The sequence below is a fragment of the Epinephelus moara genome, chromosome 6, assembly GCF_006386435.1.
Source record: "Epinephelus moara isolate mb chromosome 6, YSFRI_EMoa_1.0, whole genome shotgun sequence".
Taxonomy (NCBI): Eukaryota; Metazoa; Chordata; class Actinopteri; order Perciformes; family Serranidae; genus Epinephelus; species Epinephelus moara.
The window spans coordinates 24,208,047-24,235,448 of record NC_065511.1 but is presented as its reverse complement, the minus strand read 5'-3'; the positions used below and the strand labels follow the sequence as shown (position 1 = coordinate 24,235,448).

The 27,402-nt window shown below is 42.0% G+C and overlaps 1 protein-coding gene across 2 annotated transcripts in view; it reads left to right on the top strand.

Annotated features, from left to right (window-relative positions):
• drd2l (dopamine receptor D2 like) overlaps window positions 1-27,402 on the top strand; it is a 42,869-nt gene that overhangs the window by 10,749 nt on the left and 4,718 nt on the right. For both annotated transcript variants that reach the window (XM_050046776.1, XM_050046777.1), the window contains exons 2-7: window positions 11,558-11,956; window positions 16,779-16,888; window positions 19,479-19,615; window positions 23,960-24,177; window positions 26,215-26,298; window positions 26,541-26,895. In XM_050046776.1, the coding sequence (XP_049902733.1) occupies window positions 11,585-11,956; window positions 16,779-16,888; window positions 19,479-19,615; window positions 23,960-24,177; window positions 26,215-26,298; window positions 26,541-26,895 (1,276 nt within the window). In that variant the 5' untranslated portion in view covers window positions 11,558-11,584. The remainder of the gene's footprint in view (window positions 1-11,557; window positions 11,957-16,778; window positions 16,889-19,478; window positions 19,616-23,959; window positions 24,178-26,214; window positions 26,299-26,540; window positions 26,896-27,402) is intronic.

The window sequence follows — 27,402 nt, the reverse complement described above, 5'->3', positions numbered from 1 at the left end:
ATTTACCTAATCCATCAAAGCTGTAGTCATGGTGTAGTTGGTGACGGCATCATGGATCACGTTCTCCAGGAAGACTGTTGGAGGGGCGTCATGGGTGGGCTGGAGCCTATTCCAGCTGACATTTAGCAAGAGTACACCCTGGACCCCTGTACGGTACAGTCCAGTTCAGTACGCATTATTCCGTTTCCACAGTGAAAGGTTGTGGATGGTACCAATGGAACCGTTCCGTACCATCCCCATTTTTGGTCACCCCTCTATCGGGGTACCTAGCACACAGATCTGGAACTAAAAGGTGGAGCTGTGAACACGGGTTTGGGCAAAATAAACCCTTAATTCACAGAGTTTTTAAATGCGAAAATATGCAGTTTTATTCCAGTGGTCTGTGCCATTACCGGCTGGATGTTTACAGTCCTGTAACGTTATCCCTACCACTGACAGTCACCATGTTTCTCAGCTCAGCTGCCTGTTCCCCTGGTAGCGACTGACCTCTGGTCTGGCACGTGATGTGTACTACATACAATTCGTCCTCAAGACAGCCTCTCCACAAGTTCATTAGAAAGAGGAGGGTTGGAGTGTCAGTATCTTAGTGGATAGTACCGGCGCCCCATGGAGGTGATGCCTCGCTGCAGCGGTCGCAAGTTCGACTCCAGTTTGCAACCCTTTGCTGCATGTCATCCCCCCACTCTCTCTCTCTCCCCATTTCACACTGTCCTGTCCATTAAAGGCAAAAAAGCCCAAAAAAATAGTCTTAAAAAAAAAAAAAGGAAAGGAAGGGTCTTTATTCTTGACTGTATTGAAAATCATACCGTCTGGATTTCTAAATATCCTGGTGTACCTTAGTACTGTGATACCCCAGTAACCTGTACAGGCATCTGGTCACGTTCACTGAAAACACTTTAGATTCCACTTCTGTAAAGTATCAGATAAAACGCAAACTACAAAGAATTTTGTTGGGTTACTGTAGTAAAGCTTTTAAACAGTCTTTTATGACACACTATCATTATTAAGCTGATGGCAACTAATATTTTCAACCATAGTTTTACTTCTGGCAACCAGAAGCTGATGCCTGGTTTCTGGCCTGGCAACCACTTTTAAAGTTAGTGTTGAGCCCTGTTAGGCAACTAAAACTAGCTATCTCCCCTACAGACATGTTCGAAGGTGTGAATATATTTTGCTTTAAATAATAATGTTGTGTGTTTATTTCATCATGAAACTCTTGTCTCTGGCAGTTTCTGGTGTGCGGAGCTATTTTTGTATTTGTTCATCTGTCCAGCACCCAGTATTTATCATTTTTGGAGGTGCATGCTGTTTTTTGAGTCTTGAGTTGCTTAATGGACCATGATTGGCTTCCATGAACACATCCTTGTACATACACACATTAAATGTGAACAGATGAATGTGCAAACAGTCTTCTTTTATCAGACTCTGCACACGCATCATTCTGCATAGTAAAGGCCAAAGATCCACGTGAAGGATCAATATGCAGAACACAGTTTTGAGTGTAGGGTGATTTTAAGGTCAGGGAAATATTATTGTCATGGTTAAAAGAAGCAAAATTTGAGCAGTGGTAGGCTGGGGCGCCGAAAAGGGGGGAAAAAGGAGAAGGATTCTAGGGGCCCATGATTAAGAGGGGCCCAGAGAGGCCCCTAATAAAATTATAATACTGACAAAAAATAATATGACACTAAGTTATTAATTAACTTATGATCACAATTATATTTTATTTACAATGTACTGGTAACAATAACTTTATTTGTTTTGGAAACATTAACGTTCCCCCTCTCTATTTACATAAAAAGGTTCAGTCCGACTGGATCAGATGCAGTACGCCTAATTTGTCACAGACAGCGGGTAAGGAGGCGGAGACGGCAATATGCCTCAAAAATCAGGTAGCCAAAAACAGAAAGAAAGGACGCTAAGAGAGGAGAAAGAAGCAAAGGATCGACAGTATGTCACCCAGTATTTCAAAAAGCAAGGTGGGTTTGTTAGTGGTTCATGTGGTGGAAAGTTATGGAATATTAACTTTGACAAAGTTAATATTCAGAAGAAGGTGATCATTTTAGTTAGGGATGAGCAAGCAAACAACTTTTTTTTTTTTTTTTTTTTGCTGAGCTAAAACTAACTAATAACTTACAAATTATGGCAAAAAGGTAGTTTCTTGCAACCCTATAATTAAGATAAAAATATTCACAAACGAAAAAACACTTCTGGTTGCTGATAAGTAGTGTTTAACTTTTGATTTAACACTAAAAATTAAAACCCTCTGCGCGCACTACAGCGCAAGCAGACAGATGCGCGACTCAGAGCAGCATGTGTCACTGACACCAGACTCAGGGCGCAGCGGACCGTTGGAAAATGTCACCATCAGCATATTATTTTACATCAATAAAATCTATTTTATCATTATTTTGAGTCACATTGTTGAAAGAATTTAGTTGTCTGTGTTCAAGCAGGATAATAGGTCTCCATTCATTGCACGTCGGGCTTTCTATTTCCTTTTCGGAGATGGTGTTGCATTCAAGCTCCCCCCAAAAAATGGGAGAAAAAAAGGCAGAATATTCGATTTTTTTTTTTCACAATCAAATCCCGTGGCATCAAATTTTTTGGGTCAGCCCTATAACGTACACTCTACAGAGCCAGGTCCAGGATCCTCTTTAAGTTTGTCAGGGAGGAATGTGGAAGTGGAGGAAGAGATTGTTCTCTTTTCACAAATGTGGGAATGATAGTCAAAAATACCATCAAAATGCATAGTTTTATGTAAAATAGCACAAAATGCATAGTTTTATGTAAAATAGCATCAAAAATTTTCGGCGGCCTCCCGGCCAGCTGTGTATTGGGCTCAGTAAAAATTCTTTTCATGGGGCCCAAAATCCCTGGCGGCGCCCCTGGTGGTAGCAGACGGGATGCAATCTGCTGTCTCACAGTTTACAGATGCGCCTTCAGTGATCTGGTATCAAGTAAATCAATTTAAAAAACAATATCACTGAATTTAAGCCAGACAGGCTCTGCAGTGGTATTATTTTGTTCAACAAATTTAATGTAGTTTAGAGGACTTGTTGCAGTCATGTCAACAGATTTAACAAACAATAGCAGCCTTTTTTCATATGTGATGACAGATGAAAAAGAAAAATTAGCACAATATCCATTATACGCCCAATAATTTACTGAAGGACACTTGCCTTCACGGAGGCTTGAACGAGCTTCTCCAGATGAATGCCGGCCCTCCCCTTCACTCCAGCACGCTACTACCTCCTGCAACGATCGGCCTGACCTCTACCACAATAATAATGTCTGGACAAGTCCTCCAAAGAATGAAATCATTATGTAACCATGTGAAATCAATGCATGTGCCAAAAAGAAAAATGTCAGTTGCTGTGGCCAGTGGTGTGAGCTCAACATGTGGGGATGGATTATTGATTTGTTAGTTGTTGATTGCTCAACCCATCTTGGATGTGTGTTGATTAGCAATTCCGATCACAGGTCAGGTCAGAGAAACACAGCTGGTACGTAGCCTACTATAATTATGTGAGAGGATGAGGGTGATAAAGAGACCGTTCACCCCCCCAAAAAAAAAAAAAAATCATAGTTTTTGTCTTACCTGTAGTGCTATTAATCAGTCTGTTTAGGTTTGAGTTGCCAAGTGTTGGAGATATCGGCCATAGAGATGTCTGTTTTCTCTCCAGTATAATGGAACTAGATGGCACTACATACATTTGAAAAACTCAACAGCAATGTCTCTTTCCAGAAATCATGACCTGGGTACCCAACATAATCCACAGACCTTGTTGTGAACAGTTTCATGTGGGAACTATTTTCTTTCTGCCAAACTACACCCACCAACAATAACATCACACAGAAGGAAGCATACATCTTATCACGGAGAGGCTCCTGCTTGTGACAGTGTCAGATGTACACGTTAACAGCGTCCTCCTCTGCTGAGCTGTAGCATTAGCTAGCTCAGTGGTGCCAGGTGAGCTAGCAGTAGATGCACACTTCCTTCTGTGTAGTGATACAGTTGGTGGGTGTAGTTTGGTAGAAAGAAAATAGCTCCTAGATGAAACTGCTCACAACAAAGTCCGTGGATTATCTTGAGTTCCCAGGTCATTATTTCTGGAAGGAGACATTGTCGACACTATTGAGTTTTTCAAGTGTATTTTTGGGCGCTTTGAGCACCACAAGCTGAGTATTATCTAGGTCCATTATCTTGGAGAGAAGTCAGACATCTCTATGGCTGATATCTCCAACGCTTGTACACTCATACCAAAACAATCTAGACAGATAAATAGCACTATAGGTAAGAGGAAGGATGTGTATTCATGATTCTGGGGTGGACTGTCCCTTTGGTGGAATAATTCTCACTAAATTTATTCATGACCTCAAGACAGACAGGAAAGTTCACACAGGAGAGATAGGTTACTGCAAGTCAGATGTCTGTTTCAACTTCCTGTCACTGATAATATATTGTATGCTATTTTTGCAGGCCGTTATACAGCCTGGTTTAATGACACACTTGAAACACACTTGAAGGGCTTTTTTTTTTTTTTTTAATCATGTCACTGCCACTACTGTTGGGGGTTTAATTCACCAGTTTCATCACAATATGATAATATATTATATTGATTCTTTGGACAATGATAGGATATTTGAAGATGTTACAAAGACTGCTGCAATTCAATGTTGATTCAATGCAATTTAGGGGCCTGTGATTCACATGAGATGATATTATCTGCCCATATAACACAGTTGGTCCCCGAAGAAGCTGCCAACCCTTTCTTTTTTGCTTTTAGCCATAAAAGATAAAAACAACACATGAATAACAAGTTTAATGAAGTTTACTTTAAACTGATTTCACTAACACAGAAACAGCACATTGGACAAGTTAACCCTCAAGACTTTCTGCCTGAAATCCTTCTCTGGAAGAAATCTTTTCATTTGAATCCAAACCATCATCTTTTTCATAAAACTTCAGGTCTGTCTGGGTTAAAGCCCTGAAGGCAAACTTCTCCCAACAGCCATCAAAAATGGATTGACAAGATCATTATACAACAGTATCAAACTCAGCTCGATAATAACTGTCAACGTTCATGGATGAAACAGTTGTTTTTTGCTAGCAACTTATTATTAGCTTTAGCATGTTTATATTGCATGAATTAGGCTAGCAGCTCGGGGACTTTTTTCCTCTTCTCATAGCTTAACAAATTACGTGTAGTGTTTTTATTTTTCTAACCCACTGTTGGTTTAGGTCACTGCATCTCTTGACAGGACAGCACAGTTGAATTTCAGCCTGCGCTTTATTAGCGAACATTGTTGAAACAGAGCAGCTGATGGTACAGTGAGAGGTTGACAGAGTGAGATGCCCGACCAGACAAATACGTTGTGTTTTATCTCGTAACGGCATATTTTACTTACGGCATGTTCTTTGTCTGTTGACCTGTATGTTCTCCAAAATCCCAAATATTTCCACCCTGCTGATTTATTCCTGAGTAAAAAACATTATCCTAGTCGTCTTTCTCTCGGCTGCTAGCTGCCTGCCTGCTACTGATTGACGGTGACACAAGCCCCTTTTACACTGCCAGATTTTCCACGAATGTTGGGCCGTTTTGCCGGCCAGCTGCTCGCGTTTAGACACACAGAGCCGGATTGGTGAGTTGATCCGAGGTGCCCAATTTTCCGCCTCGTAGGGTAGTCATATTGGTGGAGCCCTTTTAGTTTAAACTAGGGCATTAACAGAAAAGTCGATTTGTTGACGTGTCGACGTCAGTGGCACAAGTTGACACCCCCCCGGGAGGAGTCGACAAGTCGTGTGTTTTTTCCCTCTCTCTCTCTCTCTGTGTGTGCTTGTGTACGGAACACAATTGCTGCCTCTGATTGGCTTACGCTGATACTTTATCCTTGAAGTGAACATACTCGGGTGTACTATAAGCGGAGCAGACTCCGCGAGGAATGTCTGCAGTCATTCGGGCTTTCATAGTCGAGCGCACTTCCGCGTTGTAGTTTCCTGTAAAAATGTCCGTGAAAAATCCCTGCGATGTGAAATATACATGCCGAGCAGTCACTGGTGCGCAGAGCGGAGTCCACGCGGTCGTAAAATCTGAGCTTTGCGCGCACAGGGCTTGCGGACGTCTGCTTTGAGTCCGCGCGGACCTCCGCAGAGTCCGTTCTGCGTATGTTCCGCCCGCGTATGTTCAGGCCTTGACAGACCACACATCACGTGTGGAGATACTTCACTTTCCTCCACCGTGTCAATGTGATGACGCCATCAAATGACTTGTCGACTCAACTTCGACTTGATAGATTGACAGATAAGTCGACCTGAAAAAAATCAAAGTCGTTAATGCCCTAGTTTAAACAGACCGAGGCGGCCTTCCGCAATGGGAGGGGCTGTTGAAGACTTGTGGGAGGAGCTGTTGATGACGCTGCACGTGCGACCCACTGGCTGTAGACTAACAGGAAACAGCTGATAGCAGGAATTAGCGAGCAGCTAGTAGCAAGAGGGAAACGCAAACCTGACAGACACTGTAAAGATGAGCAACTGGGGAGACAAAGAATTGCGCGCCCTCCGTCCTCGCAAACGAAGAGGACATTAACTGTCGGATGACGGGGACGGTGAAGAACGGGCCGACTTACGAGAGACTAGCCACGGCTTCCCTCCACGTCACTGTTTAGCATTGTTACTTGCTCACACCCCCCCATTGCCCTGAAAAAGGCACATTCTGTATAAGTAGGTAGGCGGCATTTTGCTGCACTCCTCGATTTTGTTTTTATACTGCCAATGCTGAAAGAAGACTGATTGGGCTTTCCTACAAATTTGCACAATTCCTCGATGCCAACATCTATTCTGGCTGCTGCAATCCAGCTGCCAGAATAGATGTTGGCCTCGTAAATTTCTATAAACCACCTATACTTTACTTGATTTGATTTGCAGGGGTCCATGTCATTGGTTCGACAACCCATTGGTTCGACATCCCATTAGTCCGACTGTCTGCAGTGCTGAACGGCTTGCGGCGGGCGTATGGTGCACCGCGACCGGCTTGAGGTGGAGCAGGCTCACGGCTTATGTGTTTGTTACTTTCTTTTTCATTTTAACCCACACCATGATCTTTTCCTGACCCTAACCAAGTGGTTTTTGTGCCTAAACCTAACCAGACCTTAACCATAGGGCATCATGATGATTTCGGAATGGACTTCGGAACAATGAGTTTAATATGGTCGGAACGATGGGATGTCGGACCAATGGGCTGTCGAACCAATGGGCAGTTCCCGATTTGCAGCTGGGTAGAAAACCAACCGTTTTCAGTGGCACTGTCCCCGCTGGAAACAGAGTGAGGAGTCGTTAAAAAACACCCACATTTCTTGGCTGAAAAGCTGCTGGAAACGCTGCGACTTCTTACTTAAAGACAACCAGTTTTGTTGTTTGTTGGCCTGCAGTTTGGCTAACATACAATGCAAACATTTTCTTTTGGGGATTGGGCTGCTGACAATCACAAACACAGCTGAAGACAGCTGGTCATTCTGCTTCCTCTTCAGTCTTTGGACTTTGCAGTTTGGTTTCTATGTTTGGTTCCAAAGAAAGACATTACTTTAGTGACAAAGTCTGTTCAGTAGCTGGCACTTTTTTGTGTTTGTTTACTGGTTTATTTGGTTTATAGAGCTTTTGTGTTGCACTCACATTGGCAGTTACAAAATATTAGCTACAAATTTATTTTATTTTTTTTCTTTGTTAGTCGTTATTTAAAAACCATTTAATTTTAATGGGAAAAAACCATGAGCTTTTCTGTGCAAAGCATCCCCCACTGCTGTTTGAAGACTTTGTCTTTGACTCTGCTGATTACTTTGACCCTTAGCTTTATTGAAGCACAATGCTACAGTCTGTTATCAGCTAACAGTTTTTCCTGGTCTGTCACTCTGTCTTTGGCTGGAAGAAAGTTGTTTAAGCTTATTTTTTAAGCCAGTAGATCATAGGTCTTTGCTGTTTGTTTGTTTGCCTCATTGTTTTTGAGCATGATATTTAAAAAATGACAGAACATGGTGACGAAATTTGTTTGAAAGTTCTTCCCAAAAAAACCCCAATAAGTTAATTCTATTTAATTATGCACTTTTAATTTAATGATTTTGTTGATAAAATAGAAAAGAAGTTGTTTCCAAATGTCTCTGTTTGTGCTACCAACAGTGAAAAACCAAAAGATATGTTATATATGTTTACTATCATGAGACAATAAAAAAAGACTCAAAAAAATGCTTTCTGCCAATCAACCAGGTTATAATCAGCTGATCATTTCAGCTGTGATTCAGTTTTGGGGCAGATTTTAGTAATGTCTTTTTTGATATTACAATATTTTTGCTATTTATTCATGTTTTCGCATTTCCATCGAGGACTGTAGTTAGTAGCCTCTCCATAATAAGCAGTGTTGTAGAAAAGCTGATTTGTAACATGAAACTGCTTTGTTTAGTGTTTTCACTGGTTTTTATTTCAATTTATTGTCATTTATAAAACAGTGCATAGCATCCATACTTAAAATGTACGTACAGACAAAAGCCAAATATGGTGTTTGCCAAAAAATATTTGACAGTTTCATCAATCAGGCTTCCACCTCACTATCTGCGTTGCCAATATCCCATCTCCAAAATGTTCGTAAGCATGGGTCAAAGTTCAGGCCAAAGTATTAATAAATGAGACCCCTGGTCCGTTTGTTTGAGGCTCCTGGTAAAAACCTCCTAAACATCTGTATTGTAAATAATAAGAGAAAAAAGATGAGCACACATTAGCAGATGAGGGGCTAGCAGATCGTCTGCAACAAGCTAGCAAGTTATTACTGATTTCAGTCACCTGGTTTGTTTGTTTTGTAGAGGAAGAAACCTCTGCCGATTATTCAGCTCCTGGTAAAAACCTCCTAAACAATGAACACTGAAGGAATTCTCACCAGGAGAAGATTCAGCTGGTTGCAATCTGTAATCCTTACTGCTAGATGCCACTAAATCCCCCTAAATCTTACATGCTGGACCTTTGAGCGGCTAACTTTAGCAATTTGCCACCCAAAAATTGACTGAAGGCCACTTGCCTTCACGGAGGCTTCCTCCAGATGAAAGCAGGCCCTCCCCTTCCCTCCAGCACACTGCTGCTTCCCCAGCGATTGGACTGACCTCTGCCACAATAATAAGTTCTCCAGTCGATATCTAACCATGTGGAATCAATGCATGTGTGTGCCAGTGGTGCGAGCTCAATCAGTGGAGATGGATTATTGATTTCTTTGGCTGAACACATCTTTGAAACGTGCTGATGAGCAACGAAGATCGCAGGTTGGTGTCAAACACAGACAGGTGATGCACCTGTAAGTGTGTGAGAAACATGATGATGAGAAGATGACCTGAGTAGTTGGTGTCAAGGTGGTGAGGTACTCACTGAGTTTAGTTATGACCTCAGGACTGACAGGAAAGGAGAGATACTGCAAGTCAGTTGTCTGTTTCAACTTCCTGTTGGTGATAAATATTGGATGCAGCTTTTTGCATGTTATTATACAGCCTGGCTGTTGGAGTGTGTCAGAGCCAGAGCAGAGGGATGGAGAGATAAGAGAGGGGGAGAGAAGTTCTCATATATCGTCATCATGTCTCTCCTCTGCCGAAACACACGAACCTTCAGTAGGGAGTTACTGATGATGAGTTTTAAGCACAAGTTGCCATTTTCCTGCAAGATTCATTATAACTGATGGATTAAGATGTTTCTCCATGTTTATCCTCTGTGCCTCCTTCTCTTGTCCTCAGTTGCTCCGTTACTGCGAAAATCTGTCTTGTTATGTAAATGCTGCAGCACAAAGTGAGCCCATATATTTTGCTTTACTTGTGGTCTGACAAAGTTCAATATGTATGTATGCTTGGGACAGGATCAGGCTATGCGATGTAAACTTTACTGTCCAACAGAAGCATCCTTAGTCTTTGGTTTTTCACTTATATTTGCGGAGAAAGTTTCAAAACATAAAAAAAAAAAGTTAAATTGTTCTGCAGGATTATCCATTTCTCAACGGTCAATCTGTATTCTCATTCATTTCTTTCTCAATTTCCATGCATAATCCTGTCCTGAGACAGTTTGCATGTTAGAGCACATCCATCCATCCATCCATCCATCCATCCATCCATGCTTTCCAGCTCCTCCTGGGGGACCCCAAGGCGTTCCCAGGCCAGATGAGATATGTAATCTATCCAGCGTGTTCTGGGTCTGCCCCAGGGCCTCCTACTAGTGGGACGTGCCTGGAACACCTCCAACGGGAGGCTCCCAGGAGGCGTATCTCGGAGTCTTGTTCACCAGTGACGGTAGAATGGAGCGTGAGATGCATCGGTGGTTTGGTGCGGCTTCTGCAGTGATGCTGGCGCTGCGCTGGACAGTTGTGGTGAAGAAGGAGCTGAGCCAGAAGGCGAAGCTTCCGATTTACTGGTCCATCGACGTCCCAACCCTCACCTATGGTCATGAGCTCTGAGTAGTGATGGAAAGAATGAGACAATGAGACAGATACAAGCGGCCGAAATGAGTTTCTTCCGTGGGTTGGCTGGGCTCACCCTTAGAGATAAGGAGCTTGGACATCCAGAGGAAGCTCGGAGTAGAGCCGCTGCTCCTTCGCATCAAAAGGGGTCAGTTGAGGTGGTTCGGGCATCTGATCAGGATGCCTCCTGGGCACCTCCCATTAGAGGTGTTTCGGGCATGTCCCACTGGTAGGAGGCCCCGGGTTAGACCCAGGACACGCTGGAGGGATTACATATCTCATCTGGCCTGGAAACACGTTGGCGTCCCCAAGGAGGAGCTGGAAAGCGTTGCTGGGGAGAGGGACGTCTGGGGTGCTTTGCTTGGCCTGCTGCCTCGGCAACCCAGCCCTGAATAAGCAGATGAAAATGGATGGATAAAAAAAATGACTTTGCAGATATTTTATGTGGAAGGACATTAGTTGATTGTTGAAGATTGAAAACCTCACTGTTGCTATCACTTCATTTTCACCAAAGCCATTTAGAAAAAGCAGCAAGAAGACGACAGACAACAGGTGGAAACATAACATCTTGCTGGAAGTTGAACTTTCTTTTTTGAAACAAACTTGTAAAGTCTGTTGACCTTTCAGAACTTTATTTAAGTTAAAGTGATTTTATTTGCACCAAAACAGCAAATTGAATTTCTCCTTTTCATCAACCTTTTGGAGCCCCAGAGGCCAAAAATAACCTTTAGAGATCTAAGAGAGCTTTTATCACTGTTTCAGTCAGATTTTTCGACAACATCAGGTGACCTTGACTGTGTATGCTGGCTATGTTTGTGTGTACACAGGTGAGGTGCGGCCTTGTTTGTATGCATGTCCTGTGTGGTGTCTTGCTAAGTTGTCTCTCTCTCTCTCTCTGAGGTGAGACCAAAGACACACTTTAGGCCCTGGTGCCACAATAACCTTTTCTTTACATTCCCCTGTTGTCAGACTGAGAAGCCAATCTTCTGATCTATTGTGAAATGCTGAATCGGGTACACTGCGGGCAGTAAAAGGTCCCAGGCTCATTATTTTTCTTCTTCTCTCTTTGTGTCATCAATTTTCAGACTGACCATGTCCACTGGAGCAAGATCATGACTTCTCTCAACGAGTCAGACGAGACCCCCCTCCCTTCCTTCCCTCTCTCCTCCCTTGAGCACAATTTCTCCGTCTTTGTCACCCATGATCCTTCATACTCCCCCATATCCTTCCCCACCTCCTCCCCCTCCTCGCTGACGTCCTCTAACTGCACCAGCTCTCCGTCAGCCTCCTCTCCTCCGTACAACTTCTACGCGGTGCTGCTGGTGCTCCTCATCTTCTGCGTGGTGTTCGGTAACGTGCTGGTGTGCGTGGCGGTGTCGCGGGAGCGCGCTCTGCAGACCACCACCAACTACCTCATCGTCTCGCTGGCTGTGTCCGACCTGCTGCTGGCCACACTGGTCATGCCCTGGGGCGTCTACCTGGAGGTGTGTGTGCATTTTGTGTACTTTGTGTGTGCTTTGTATAATTCATTATATTTCTGTATGATCAGCATAAAAATATACACTCAGCAGGAAGCAGTGGGACCTAAAAGTGGATAAAAATGTTTTGGATAGTGTGCTTGTTCCTCATAAACTTTATCGTACATTGTAGCATGTGCAAAACAGAAACAGAAACATCAAACATCAGAGCAGCAGTTACAGATTTATATTAGGTAATTCAATTTAATATAACTGCTGTTTAAACAAACCAGGGCTGCAACTCTAATTATTTTTATTATAGGTAAATTTTCAGATTATTTTGATAATATCATTATTTGAATTTTATAAGCACACAAGATGTGATTAAAAACAAGTATTTAAAAAATAAACGTGATAGGAATTATGCAGGAAACTTACGAAACCTGAAGGGGCTTATGGTGAAAATAATAATAAATGAGACAGACACATACACATAACACATGAACATAACTAATACATTAACTATGGCACATTTCTGAAACATACATTTATACATTAAAATTTTTTGTCTAATTTGAATTAGAAGTCTTTTTTACAGGGAAGAAGCATATGTACTGGCCCAAACGATGTGACAGTATGATATGTATGGATACAATAAACTATAGTAGCATGTCATCAGACAGAATTGATTCACTATTGAGCTAAGTTTTCTAATGATGCCAAAAAACTTCATAGTTTCTTTACACACCACCTCAATGTGGTCTTTCCAGGGCAGTTGTTCATCTACTAATACACAATACTAATACACACAAGAATTTGAAAGTAGTAACTTCATTGATTTCAATATTACTAATGTATGGTTTAGCATCTTCCTTTGAATAACTTTTATTTTTATTTCTGAAAATTACGAAATTAGATTTTTTGATATTTAGAGAACTTTTGTTTTTGCTGAACCATTTTTCAGTATGATAGGGTATGATTGGCATCTCTGATCAAGGCAAAGAGGATGGGTAAAGCTGTTATAGAGCTGTAATGACTAGTTGAGTTATCAATTAGTCAATCCACAGAAAATTAACTTGCACCTATTTTAATTATTGATTTATCATTTGTCATTTTTCAAGTAGGAATGTCAAACACCCTCTGGTTACAGCCTCTCAAATGTGAACATTTGCTGCTTTTCTTTTCTTTGTCATATACCGTATGATAGTAAACTGAACATTTAGGCATTAGACTACAGTACATCTTCTTGGGCAGTGGGAAAGAGACATGTTTCACTCTTTTCTGACATAAATAAAAATATTAAAGGGATATTTTGCCTATTTTCAACCAGCACTGTGTCTCCTCTGTGTGGGGAATGTGTGCAGATGAATGGTGCTAGCAGCGACGGGAACTTCCCGCCAGTCACCAGCAAAACTTTTCTTTTTGCGTCAACTGATGGATCTCTGCTGGTGGTCGGATGGGGAGCTCTGGGAGCTGATGGCACGGGGGCTGCATTAACAACATTCATCTATACACATTCCCCACACTGAGGAGACACAGAGCTGGTTGAAAGTCAGTAAAGTATCTCTTTTAAAGGGAACTACACCCATTTTTACAATTCATACATGTTATTCCTGTGGTCTAAAACATTCCAAAAACACTAGTAAACATGAACAACTCTCACAAATAAGTAGAGAGCTAAAACACATTTTTGTATGTCATGAGGGAATAAAGTCTGGAGCTGCTCCATAGACAGTGAATAAGGAAAGATGTTGCAAATGACACTGAAAGCAGCCGGGGGAAATGTTCTGAGTATATGGGTACATTTTCTGGTTCACAACAGATTTAATACAATAAATCTCATCTGGGATTAAAAAGAAAACAAACATTCTGTGGGTGCAGAGGATCTGACTCTCGTTCATTGTTTATGGAGCAGCTCCAGACTTTGCACTTGATGTCATCACAAGTTTGAGACTTCCTTCTCTGGTCTCTGGCTTTGAGAGAGCGTAACTCATGTTCACAAATACTGATTGGACGTTCCTGGACCATGGGAATATCCTGTTGGTGACATATTAGTCAGCTTAAGTTTATTTATTGACCATATTTAAAATCAACAAATGTTGACCAAAGAGATTAAATAAAACAGGGATTATCAAATGAAAAAAACAGACATAAACAAGGACAGTGCTCTGAGCATAGTGCAGAGCTCCCTGGGCGACCACGGCCACTCTAGACAATTCTTTTGATTCCAGCAGACACGCCACAGCGTGTTGCAGAAGCGTCCTTGAAGCTAATGAAATACATGACTTGTCTATTTTTGACGGAGCTGTGGAGCGTTGCACAGAACACATTTCTCCTGCCAGCAGGCACTTTATGTGAAATATACACTGATCAGCCACAGCATTAAAAGCACCGATGGGTGAAGTTGATAAAATTGATCATCTCGTTACAATGCAGTGTTCTGCTGGGAAACCTTGGCTCCTTGCATTGATATGGATGCCACCTGACAGGCTCCACCAACCCAAGTACACCCCCCTCATGGCAACAGCACTACCCGATGGCAGTGACACCACAAAAATGCTCAGGAATGGTCCGAGGATTGTGACAAAGAGCTTAAGGTGTCAACCTGGCTTCCAAATCCCCAGATCCCAATCTGAACGAGTATCCATGGGATGCATCAGTACCCAAGAGTCAAGTCCAATCCACAATGGGCCTCCTTGGATCACACTTGGTTCTCACCTGTTCTCACCAACACAGGACCTCTTCGTGGAATCCTGTGGTGTCTGGCACCAGAGCGTTTGCGGCTGAACATTTGAGTCCTGTGTTGCAAAGTTGGGTAAAGGTGCGTCCCATATGCTAAATCGTGTTCTGATCTTAGGATTTGGAGGCCAGATCAACACCTTGAGCTCTTTGTCACAGTCCTCAGGCCATTCTTCAGCCTTTTTTTTCCCGGTGTGGCATGGTGCATTGTCCTGCTGGGGGACCACTGCCTTCAGGGAGCACTATTGCCATGAGGGGATGCACTTGGTCTGCAACAGTGTTTCGGAAACTTTCCTGTGCCTGCAACATTTGTGTTGCACCCTGCATGATTCCAATCCTGTTGCATCCTTCTACAGTACAGTATCTACCGCCATGACATGACATGACATGACATGACATGACATGACATGACATGACATGACATGACATGACATGATCATGGACTTTAGGAAAAATCCCACTACACCTGACACCACCAACCATTAAGGGTCAGGCAGTAGAAATTGTGCAATCATTTAAGTACCTTGGGACTATTTTAGACTGTAAATTAAATGTTGACACAAACTGTGAGACTGTGTGTAAAAAAAGGACACCAGCGTTTGTTCTGTTTAAGACAGCTGTCGTCTTTTAACATTGACAAAATCATCATGACATTGTTTTATTTGTCTGTTATTGAGTCCGTTTTATCTTTTCCCTTGGTGTCATGGTATGGCTTTTTATCTGTGAAGCAAAGGAACAAACTGATGCAAATTGCGAGATGGTCAGGGAAGCTGATTGGCGAATCACAGCTCAGTCCGGAGTTCCTGTACAACAGGCAGCTACAGAGGATAGCTAAGTCCATCTTCAGTGACCACTCTCATCCCTTACATGAAGAGTTTCATCTTCTCCCCTCTGGTCGGAGGTTTGCAGTCCCAAAATGTACAACAAAGCGCTACAGAAACAGCTTTGTTCCAGCTGCTTTTGTTCAGGTGAACAAGACATAGCAAACTTTGCACAGCTTTATTTTTTTGATTGGAACATCTATTTATTTATTGAAGTGCTCTTAGCTTTTTAATGGAGTTGTTGTATCTTTATTTTAAACTCCTTCTGTGAGCAACTTTATGTAACTTTCACCTACTGTTTAAGGATGTATTGTTTGCTTCTTTTTTTTAAGGTTTTCTCTTTATGGGTTTTCAGGGTTCCTGTGGTTGTGTGAAGCCTGAAGCACTCGATTGTTGCTGTTTTGTGTTATGTAAATATTGTCAGTGCTGCCTGTCCTGAGTATCTGCATTTAATTAGTTAAGTTGGATGCCTGCGCTCCAAAAACTGCAAAACAAATCTACCTACGAGTATTTAATAAAGTAATCTGTGATCTGAATCTGATCTGCCACTGCATCTCTAAATTTCTCAGAGCCTGAGGGGACATACTCAGATCACTCATTTTGCCCAACCAACAGACCAAAACCCAAAAATAACTAACTTACTCAAAGGAAAGCAGCAAATTGTCACCTTTAAGAAGGTGGAATCAGAAAATGTTTTATATGTTTGCATAAGAAATGACTCAAACAATTAATTTATTTTCAGAAATGTTGCAGATTGATTTCCTGTGGATAACTAATTTAAGTATTTAGTACAAATTAGTTGTAATTAGTAATGCTGATTGTTTCAGCTCTGGGCTGTTCCATTAATACCAATTATCACTGAATACAAAAACCTCAAGTCAGTCTTTAAATAACTGCGATTTACAAATAATGTCTCACAGACTATGAATATTTAATGTGTGTGTGCAAAAAACGAATGACTACATTCAATATTTTTCTGTGTAACTGTAAACACATCATCTTTTATTTATTGTGATATTGGAGAAAAATAAAAACTTTTAAATTCTTTGTGGGTAAACTGGATCACTTTAGAAATAAATCATGGTGGCCTAAAGGAAAGACAAAAATGGAATTAAATATTAAGTACCTCTGAGTGATACAGCCACATTAATATTAACACTGCTGCACCACTATTACGACACACTGTATCGGCCAAAATGAGTGAAGAAATTAAAATCCTTGAAAGTACATGAGGTAAAAATTGTCCTGAGGGGAAAAGTGTATTATAATGTCAGCGTGTTTCGTTGAAGGTGGTGGGAGAGTGGCACTTCAGCCTCATCCACTGTGACATCCTGCTCACCCTCGACGTCATGATGTGCACCGCCAGCATCCTCAACCTCTGCGCCATCAGCATCGACAGGTGGAGTCTTCCTTTAACTTAACTCTTAGTTTACTCTCTTTACTGGATGAACGTCTCTTTGCTTTTATTCTTTTCTTTTATTTATTGAACTTATAACACATGCACTCTCATCATCTTTGTCTCCACTCTTACAATTTGAGAAAAAGAAGAAGATAGTTGATGATAAATAATTTACACAGGGATTGTTATTCCAGAGACCAGAATAACAAAGATGACAGTGAATCAATAATATGTCTTTACTTTTTACTCTCCTCTAACCTTGATCTTGATTGGTGAAGGTTGAGCTAAGCAAAGGGCATGCAACACACGTGTTCAATAAAAAAAAAAAAAAAAAAACCTCAAACGTCCAGTATAAACTTTAGAGATGCATCCATCATCCGGCTGTCACAGATCAGCAGGACAGAAGCCGCATGCTGTAGTCATCTGTTTATCTTTTAGCAGGAAATGACAGGTTTCCACTGTGTCTTTCACGATGCCCTCTGCCGTCATTAAAGTTTGTTCTTCGTAGATCAAGGAGACTGCGTTCGATGATTCCACCTGATGCCCTCTTCATGGGTCCAGGGGGAGGTGACCAGACGCCCAGTGGGCAGGTTGTCTGCAGCTGCGCCCTAATTACTCTGACAAAGTGACACATTGAGGCTGGACCGGTTTAGACTTGTGTAATTTGGTGCAATGATTAAGGATAAAGTCTAATTGGTTTGTCAAACTGTGGACGATGAAATATACACTACAGTTAGAAACTTGTCTCGGCTTCGTGCCCTTGCAGTTTAAAATAAAACATTGACTACAAGGTGAAAGTGCTGACATCTTAATGTGAGGGTGCTTATGTCCACATCAGACCATCAGTGTAGAAATTGGAGCCTTTTTCATACCCAGCCCACCAAATTAGAAAGTTAATGGATGAATTAGCATTAACCCAAAAAAAAGACACCAATCTGGCCAATCATAGTGTAGCATAGGCCCGGTTCAGACCAGGGTCCAACAACAACACAGCTGTGCTCCATTGACTCTAATGCAACCATTTCAGATTTTCTTCATTTTCAGGCTGGTTTTGTGGATTTGGAGCTAAATGTTGTGCCTGGGACACGTCGTGTATTAATGATACTCGTTACCTGGAGAGGCCTATAGTTCGGCTTTAGCTTGTAACTATCTTTGTCTTTGTCTTTTTACGAATCTTGAAATCTAAAACTTAACCTTATATTGTCTTTTTACTTTATGCTTGAATTTACCTGTTTGCAAAATGTAGATTAACCAAACTCACTGTTATATCCACATTCCTACACAAAACCTACCTAAAACCTGAGAGCACACTTTGCTGTCTGAATCTTCTCCATTTAAGAAAAAGACGAAGAAGAAGTTATACTTCATTAATCCCAGAGGGGAATTTTTTTCATTCTGTTGTCATACACACACATGCACAAACAGGACCTATAGATGCATTAAACGGAGAGATGTCAGAACGAGGGGGCTGCCTTGGAGGTGCCCCAAGCAGTTGGGGGTTCAGTGCCTTGCGGGGAGCTGGCACCTCTCCAGCTACCAGTCCACGCTCCATATTTGGTCCATACAGGGACTTGAACAGTTACCCTCCGGTTCCCGAGCCAAGTCCCTTGGCTTGTCCCTTGAGTCCTGCTCAATGCCTGCACAATTCCTACAGGATGTCTTCACGGCTAATATATTCCTGAGGTAGAAAAACTAATGTGATTGTCTCCAATATTCTTATTCAGTTCAATTCAGTTAGACTGCTTGTTGCAGGTTTTGAATCCTGAAAAATCAAAGACTTCCTGGAAATTGAATCTATTGAAAGCTGACTTTCATCCGTAGAGTCTCGGGTAACTGTGTTTGGGTCCGTGACTTTCTGCTCGCAGTCGTGATTACAGCAGTGTGCTGAAGGAGACTGCACACATCTGCCCTTAAAGCAGACGACTCTTAATTGGTTTTGACACATGCTGACAGGTGTGTGTGTGTGTGTGTATCTGTGTGAGTGTTTTGTGTCCTTGTGGCTGTGAGACAGGCAGTGACAGCCTCTGTCTGTTTGAGGGGAAACTGGGAATTTGTCAGTGTTCTGTATGAAGTTTACTTTAAAATTTCAATGGGATAATAAAGTTTGAAGACACATCAATGTGTTTACTCTGTACCACCATGAGTGAGTGTGTGAGAGGCATGCCAATGTGTGTTCTATGTGCTTTATGCANGTCCAGGATGTACCCTGCCTCTTGCCCGATGTCAGCTGGGATAGGCTCCAGCCCCCCCGCGACCCTCAAGAGGATGAAGCGGTTAGAAGATGAATGAATGAATGAATGAATGTGTGAAAATTTCAATGGGATAATAAAGTTTGAAGACACATCAATGTGTTTACTCTGTACCACCATGAGTGAGTGTGTGAGAGGCATGCCAATGTGTGTTCTATGTGCTTTATGCATATTTGTTTCTATCGATGCAACCCAGTCACCAAAATAAATGCTTGCATTGTAGGTTTCTGCAAACCACAGATATGTTACATTTGTATATTATGTAGCAGATACGTTGAAACGCTAAACGCCAACATCTTCTTCTTGTGACTGGGCTGATGTGTGTCTGTGTGCTATTACAGATACACAGCAGTGGCCATGCCGATGCTCTACAACACCAGATACAGTTCCAGGAGGAGGGTGGCGGTGATGATTGCTGTGGTGTGGTTCCTCTCTTTTGCCATCTCCTGTCCTTTGCTGTTTGGACTCAACAACACAGGTAACACCTAAATCTGATCCCTCCTCTCAACTTCCTGCCCACCTATTAGTTGTTGTTGTTTTTTTTTCCAGTTAGCTCCACTTATACAGTCTTAGTGCTTGGTCACTCCACAAAGTGGCACAGCAGGAATTCATTAACGTCCTCATGTTTACTTTGCCTTCACCAGCAATCCACTGATCGTAGCGATTCCACTTAAAGGTATACTCTGAAGGATTGTTGGTTGCTGTTTGTGAACAACCTCACCAGCGAAACCCTCCCTTTGGTTTTCACCTCACTATATTTGCCTTTTTCTCAGCACTGTGTCTTTTGGATGTCTGCTGCTTACAGCTTGGCACCTGGTGGCCATCTTGTTACTAAGCCCCAACCTTACCTGAGCGCTGTGGGGCTGTACGTCCACAAACATCCAAACACAGAAAATAAGGAGAAAATTAGAAAATACAGGCTGAGGGCAGAGTCTCTGCAGAATAATACACCACCACACACTTATAGTGGGTCAGACGTGATGACTGGGAGGGATTACTTCTGTATAAGTCTCTAGAATGCATAAAATCCTGCATAGTAGACCTTTAAATGAACTGATTTGGTTCCAAAATTTCTGGTCCAACTGGGCCCCTAGTTTGAGTTTTCTTAACGACAGCATCTTGAGCCATTGCTCCCAACCTGAGAGTTAGGATCCCCAAATGAGTCCTGTTAAGAATCTGAGGGGTCCTCAGTTGATAACAAGAATAAAAAATACATAAATAAATTAGGGCTGTCAACCGATTTTAAAAATTAATCTAATTAAGTACACGCTCTGTGATTAATCAGTCAAGTCAAGAAGAAGAATCACTCTTTGTTGAACACCTTACAGCTCGTGTCCACACTGAGCCTATAACCTGTGATGACGGCTTCATTTTGAGTGGTCACAAGCCAAAAAGGGGGGGGGACCACTGATTTAGAGGAACTGCAAACTTTGCACAGGCACTTCAGCACTCGTCTGTGTTGACTGCAGCATTAATCAGAAGAGGGCACAGTTCATAGAGACTTTCCATTATGCCGTCGGACAAGTGACAGTTTGATTTAAAAACCAGTTTAATAAAATGCTACAGAGAAGTTTAAATAGTCAGGTCATTGACCTCCTTTGAAGGAACAAAACTATTAATTGCCCTCTAGCCACACATTAAGGCTTGACTTTTTTTAGGGGGAAAATGATTTTGTATTTCAAGAAAGAATTTTGGGATCCTTCATTTCTCTTCCATTGAATTTGTTGCAGTGCAGCGTCTACTGTAGAAACCACTACATGAACTTTGGCTTCAGCATGTATTCATGATGGTGGTTGCTGTTGGGGCCTATGGACCTGTTTTACACTAATGCAGGTTAAGGCACAAAAAGTATCTTCCTTTAATGTATGCTAATTAGGAACTGGAAGATTGGCTAGTTTAATCTGCAGCTGTTAAAGGATGTTGTCTTATCATAGCAGTATTCTGCTGAACATCATCATTCTCTGAGGTGTAATTTCACTCACTGATAGAGCAGCATACACACTTTCTCATGCACACACAGACTCTGCAATATCCCGATCCATCTGTCCTGGAATTTGTTTATCAATGTTTGATGACATATAGTAAACAAATCCAATGCATGTGCTCAGTCAACAGACCTTAACACTCAGTCAGCAGCCTTTATACTTAAATATCCATTAGCACAAATAAACAGGTGGCTCAGTAATCCTCCCTGAATGTTGTTCTCATCGAGGGAATGACAGGTGACGTCTGCCCCGCACACAAGTGGGCACACATAATCCTCCATTCGTTTGTTGTCTCACATAAAGAGCAGGAGAGAAGATGCTGAGCTGATAACCTCTGCCTTAATGAAGGCAGCTGTGAAGAGAGATGTAATGTGAATGTGCTCTCATTGAACTGGAGGCAAACAGCTTGAGTGGGAAATAAGAAGTTGTGAGTGAGATGACAGCCTCAGTTGTGAGTTCAGTACTTTCTGTCTCCTCAGAAAAAGGCTGCTCATAGATTACAACACAAGAAAGGTACTTGTTGTGTATATCGCCGTTCAGTTCCTGGGTCATGACAATTAGGTGAACTCCATTTTCTGGTGAAGATCATGTGATACCTTGTAAAGCTCCATAAAAGCTACTTAATTGACGTTGTGGTGTGATTATTTTGTAAGCTGCTGTTTTCAAGGTCAACAAGGAATGTTAAAGCTCAGTTTTTAGAGTGGTCTTGTTTTTGTAATTCAAGAAAATACTTTGATATTTTGGGAAGAGTTAATGTGAAAATAGATACCTCTCTTATATGTGCTATAACAACTGGTGAATCAGGTGAGGGTGGACTCCAATGCGTGACTCTGGAGACAGTTGGGGTAAAATAACATTTACACATTTGTCTTTACTAGTCAAAGGTAGGTTCAGTACATGGAGGGTCAATCATTTGAGGCAGAGGCAGAGTCAATCAACAGACTTAATCCAAAAAACAAAGAAAAGGACCCAGGGAAACAAAAGGCTGGAACGCCAGACACACAAGGAGCTAAGACGAACTGACACACTAAATACTCTGGTGAGGGTTAGGATAACGAGACACAGGCGAGGCTAATCAGGGCGCAACGGACAATTAGACACAGGTGAAGTGGGAGGGAAAACACAGGGGCAGGAAGTGAAGTGATGTGAAATGAGAGGAGACACGAGTTGCAAAGTATAACAGGAAACAGTTTAGTTTATTAGTGTAAAGACTGGAAGCAGCGGGAAATGGATAGCACCTCTAAAGCTAGCAAACTAATTACATGTCGTATCTTATTTGTGTAGTACACCAAAAACAAAAGTGTAAATGTTAAAAACTTCCAATGTTATTGCTAAACTAAACTAACATCCCCTGGTTGGATGTGTAACAGAGAGTGAGAGAGTGGTACTGAACTCCTCAAATAAGCAAAAATAAGTGTATTACCAAAAATGTCAAACAAACCTTTAAAACAGGGGTGTCAAACATAAGGCCCGTGGGCCAGAACTGGCCCATTAAAGGGTCCAATCTGGCCCACTAGATGACTAGACTAAGAGGTGCCAGGTCTCAGGAGCAAGTTAAACAATGTGTTGCCTACTTTATATAAAATTCTGCTTCAGAGACTTTCCACCCTGAGCAGGATACAGTTCTCTGATATAACATTGAATACTTATTGTGACCATGTTTAAAGATAATGGACAATTTGTAAAATATTTTCAATCAGCAGTTTCACTTTAAAAGAATCTGTATCAGGACATGTGTGGATAAATGCACATGTAATGACAGTGAGACGTGGAAAAGCTGAGACATACTGTTGAAATTGCGCTTATTTTTCTTAAGACATCTCAGGCTGTTTATCTGTTTCATAAAAGGATGAACGTCTACAGAATGTACTTGTAATTCTTTACACAAAAAAAGGGGAAAATATTGGAGCTGATGGTACTTTAGGTTATTGTGCGATGGTTTTATTGGTCCGGCCCATCTAAGATCAAATCGAGCTATATATGGCCCATGAACTAGAATGAATTCGACACCCCTGTTTTAAAGGGTTAGTTCTGATTTATTGAAGTGGGGTTACATAAGGTACTTATCCATAGTCAGTGTATTACCAGCAGTAGATGGCTGTCTACATGCCCCAAGTTTGGAGAACCAGACAGGAGTGCAGACACCAAAGCTCAGCAGTGTACTGCTGTGGACAGGAAGCAGCAGCAAAATGTATTTTAGCCACTTAAAAACAAGTCCACCCAAAAATTTTATATCAGTTTAAGTGGATGCTGTATTTAGAATATTTCCCCAGCTTTAGCTTGCCATCAGAATGTCCTTTCCTTCTTCACTACAGTTTCTCAGCTTGAAACTTCCATATTCCTGCGCATAAGCACAACTGTGCCACGCACTGTTTTACACCAAAGATCAGCTGTTTGGGTTAGACTTTCAGCAGCTTATAGAAGAGACGTTAGATACAAAACATTATTGATTATGGCAGCAATGACAAAATGCTGTTTATTGTAGATGTAAGAGGATTTCTTTATTTTTAGGTGACTGAGATACATTCTGTCGCTGACCCTTCCAAAGCAGAACATTGCTTAGCTTCTGTTGAGGTATTCGTGTCTGCTTCATGAAACTAGATGCATGCCTACTGACAGCTACTGTGGACACTGACTATAGAAAAGTACCTCATACAACCCCGCCTAAAAAACTCTGAACTATCCCTTTAACATACATATTTTGGATTAAAACAAGCTCCTGGATCATAAAAGAGCATGACAAAATGAAATTAAACAGTGAAATCATATAACAGACTCAAAAAGTTTCTATACCATATTTATTCTTTGCATTCTCCTCTTCTTCTTCTCTGCATTAGCCAGCCGGGAGGGAACCTCGTGCAGCTTTGCCGATCCAGCCTTTGTGGTGTACTCATCTGTGGCGTCCTTCTACGTTCCCTTCATCGTAACGTTGCTGGTGTATGCGCAGATCTGTGTGGTGCTGCGCAAACGAGGCAGACGCACCGCCCCACCGCGCAGACACAGCTTGCACGCACAGAGCGTGGCTGAGGGGGGAGAGGGTCATCGACACAGGAAGGTAGGGTCAAAGATTTGGACATCAACTCGATCATCAGCTGTTTGGATGATTCTGTGTGTTGTCCCCTTTCTCTTGCAGCAAATTTTGGCATTGATAGATGTCGACCCACAGGCCTGCACCATCATAGAGTGTATCGCCAAAGAAAGTTGAGATGAAGTCCGTAACTTTCATGTTTGAAAATATCACTTCGGAAGTTTCCAAATTTGCTTTTAATTGAGCGTTTGCTCTTCCATCATCCATATTTTAAAACCTCTGACACACTCATCAAGTATTCTGTATCAGCTCGCTTCAGCATTTCGATGAAGCTATAGGATGTTTAGTGAATGAAATATTCACACTCAAGACTCTGCACCATTCTATCAAACAGAAACAGTCTAGATGAAATAAGATAGACCTTTATTAGTCCCACAGCGGGGACATTTGCATTATTACAGCAGCAAAGGGGAAAGTGCAAAACAAGAAGCATCTGAAAAGAAATGGAAATAGTCTGGATGTCTTGTGTTGTTGTGTTCTTAGCATAGGTAAACACCCTGCAAATCCCGATAACAGACCATGAGATCACAGGCTCGTGTGCACACAGAAACTGAAGAAGAAGTTGAGAGAGTTAAGAATGCACAGCTGAAAGTCCAGAGAGGGCAGAGCACCGGACTCCAACCTACAACCCAAAACCTCCTGTTGTGAAGTGGAGGTGCTTCTGGAAAAAGTGAACACAAAACAAGCTGTCATATTTGGTAGCGTCAGCAGTGGACATAGAATATCTAAAAAAGATGTACGGGATGCTAAAAATACACTTTAATTAACCACCCGACCTGCAAACTGTACACTGTATGCATTACAGTGATGCAGTTGTCAAGCCTGAGGACGCACTTTACGAGGAGTGAGTGTGTGTGTTTAGAGACAGACAGAGAGAGGGTGAGAGAGGATATGAGGCCTGACTATTTCACGCAGCGTTTGCAGTGCAAGTTATTAATAACTCACTCGAAATGCTGCTTTGCCACTTTTGTCCCGCCCACGCAAACTGCCAGTGATCAACCACTGATTATTAGATGGCATGGTTCCAATTATCATAACTAATGTAAGTGTTAGTGTAGAGTTTATTTTAAAAGACCATGATGCTTTTTGTAAAACAATTTAAATAATTAGTAAGAGTATCCTAGAATAGTATACAACTGTAGCATTAAAGAAAGCACAATAACCAATTTTTCATGTCAACATGTCAGTGGAAAATGTTCTCAAGTGTGTGTAGATTCTGTTCTTACTTAACAATAAGAAAGCAGTGGTGAATCTCAGAATCTTTAAAAGTTGGTTTCAAGTAGAAATCTCTTCTTGAGAATGGTAGGTGAATGAGGACCGTAGTTATTAATAATGTGGCGTGTTGGGGACTGAATGGGTGAAGTTTCCCAGCATGCTGTGAGACAATGTGTTTAAGGCCATAAGCTGAAGGAAACTGTGTTTAAATGTGTTTTAAATCACTCTCGTTACCTATTACGCAGTGATTAAAGTTCATGCATTTTACAGTGGCTGTAATGGGTTACAGTTAATGTTGTGACATATTGCACCATAAGTTAGTTTGTGCGTGAACGTCAGGGACCTAGCGCCTGTGTTGCTGTCAGAGAGTTGAATGAGAAGATGTGGTATGGTTCAGTAAAGAAAATTTCCTGGTTCAGAGTTCGTCTCTCTGCTGCAAGAAGCCCCAACTTGCTACAATATCAAATATATTTTCATCAATAGATGCTCCTAAATCCCAAACGCTGGACCTTTAACCCTTACGGAGGCTTCACTCATTAGGCCAGTAAGAACAAGACCAGTATTACACCGATATCTTTTAAATAGTCTTGTAAATGCTGTCATCTTCTACTAGAATAATCCCTGGTCAGTACATTGGCATTCTCACTATATTAGCGGATTTACAGCCAGTGCGTTTTAATTGCTGTCTTTTCTTTTCTTTGAATATCAATATCAACTTCAAAAATCCTGAACTGGTTTTGCTTTTTTTACCTAAGAATATATTTTACATGCTGCCTCCTCCTCTTTCAGAATAAGTGTACACAACCAGAGGATGTGAAGTTGTGCACCCTGATCCTGAGGCCCACCACCGCAGGCCCACAGCGCAAGAAAGTGGTGAGTCTCTCAGCAACACAAATAACCTCTCTCTCGTCGCTGTCACCTTCCTGTCTTTCTCCTACAATCTGTTGCCGCTACAGTGATGCTCTGCTTCCTGTCATCCCTTCTCCTTCTTACATCCACAAATGTCCTGCTTCCTTCGCATTTGTTTCGCCTTTACAACCAAGCATCCACGCCTATGTTTGTCCCCCAATGCTTACCTCCCTCACCACCCTCCTTCCCCCCTCTCTGTGTGTCAGACCCTGGTGAAAGAGGCGGTGGTTCACCCCCTCGGAGTGGAGCCGGGTCAGTTCCTGCCCCAGACCGAGCAGAGCCTGGCTCCTCCTCCCGCTCCCCAAACCTCCTCCCACTCAGGAAGGGCCAGGATCTCCCTGGCCATCTCAGTTGGACCCGCCCCGGTTCTTCCCTCCACCGTGACGAAATCGGCCCTGATGCCTCGCCCACCCACCCTCGACGACGGCATGAGGGGCCGCGAGGGATGGAGGGAGCGCAGCGGAGGGAGAGAGAAATGGGGGATCACCAAGGAGAGGGTGAGAGGGAGGCTGTCGCAGCAGAAGGAGCGGAAGGCGACACAAATGCTCGCTATTGTGCTTGGTGAGTGGACACATACTCAGTGCACTCATAGCCTGTTTTACCATGTGTGTGTGTGAGAGAGCACTTTTATTCACACAAACTCATCTACATAATTATGTAAACATACTACAAAATGTTTTGTAATATTCTATAGCATCAGTCTGATATTTTCTGGGGATGTTGCACATTATACAACAGTTAGTTCCGGCCCTGCAATCTGATTGGTCGAGAGACAGTAAAACCGTGATGATATTGGAGGTACAACATCACGGTTATTTCACTGTGTATGTATCACTCCGCCTCACAGCTGATTGCAATCAACAATCAAATCAAAACTGACGGTTAGTGTCAGTTAGTGTCAGCAGTTGCATTGTAGGCTAATTAATTCATCCACTGTCAAACAGCCAAAAATATGGATTTATTTCCTAAAATAAGTTTTGAATTGAACTATGAATGGTCATCAGAGGAAGATGAGGGAGAGGAGAAGCTGAATCCATCTGAGCACACATCCAGGTTTGTCAGTGTTTC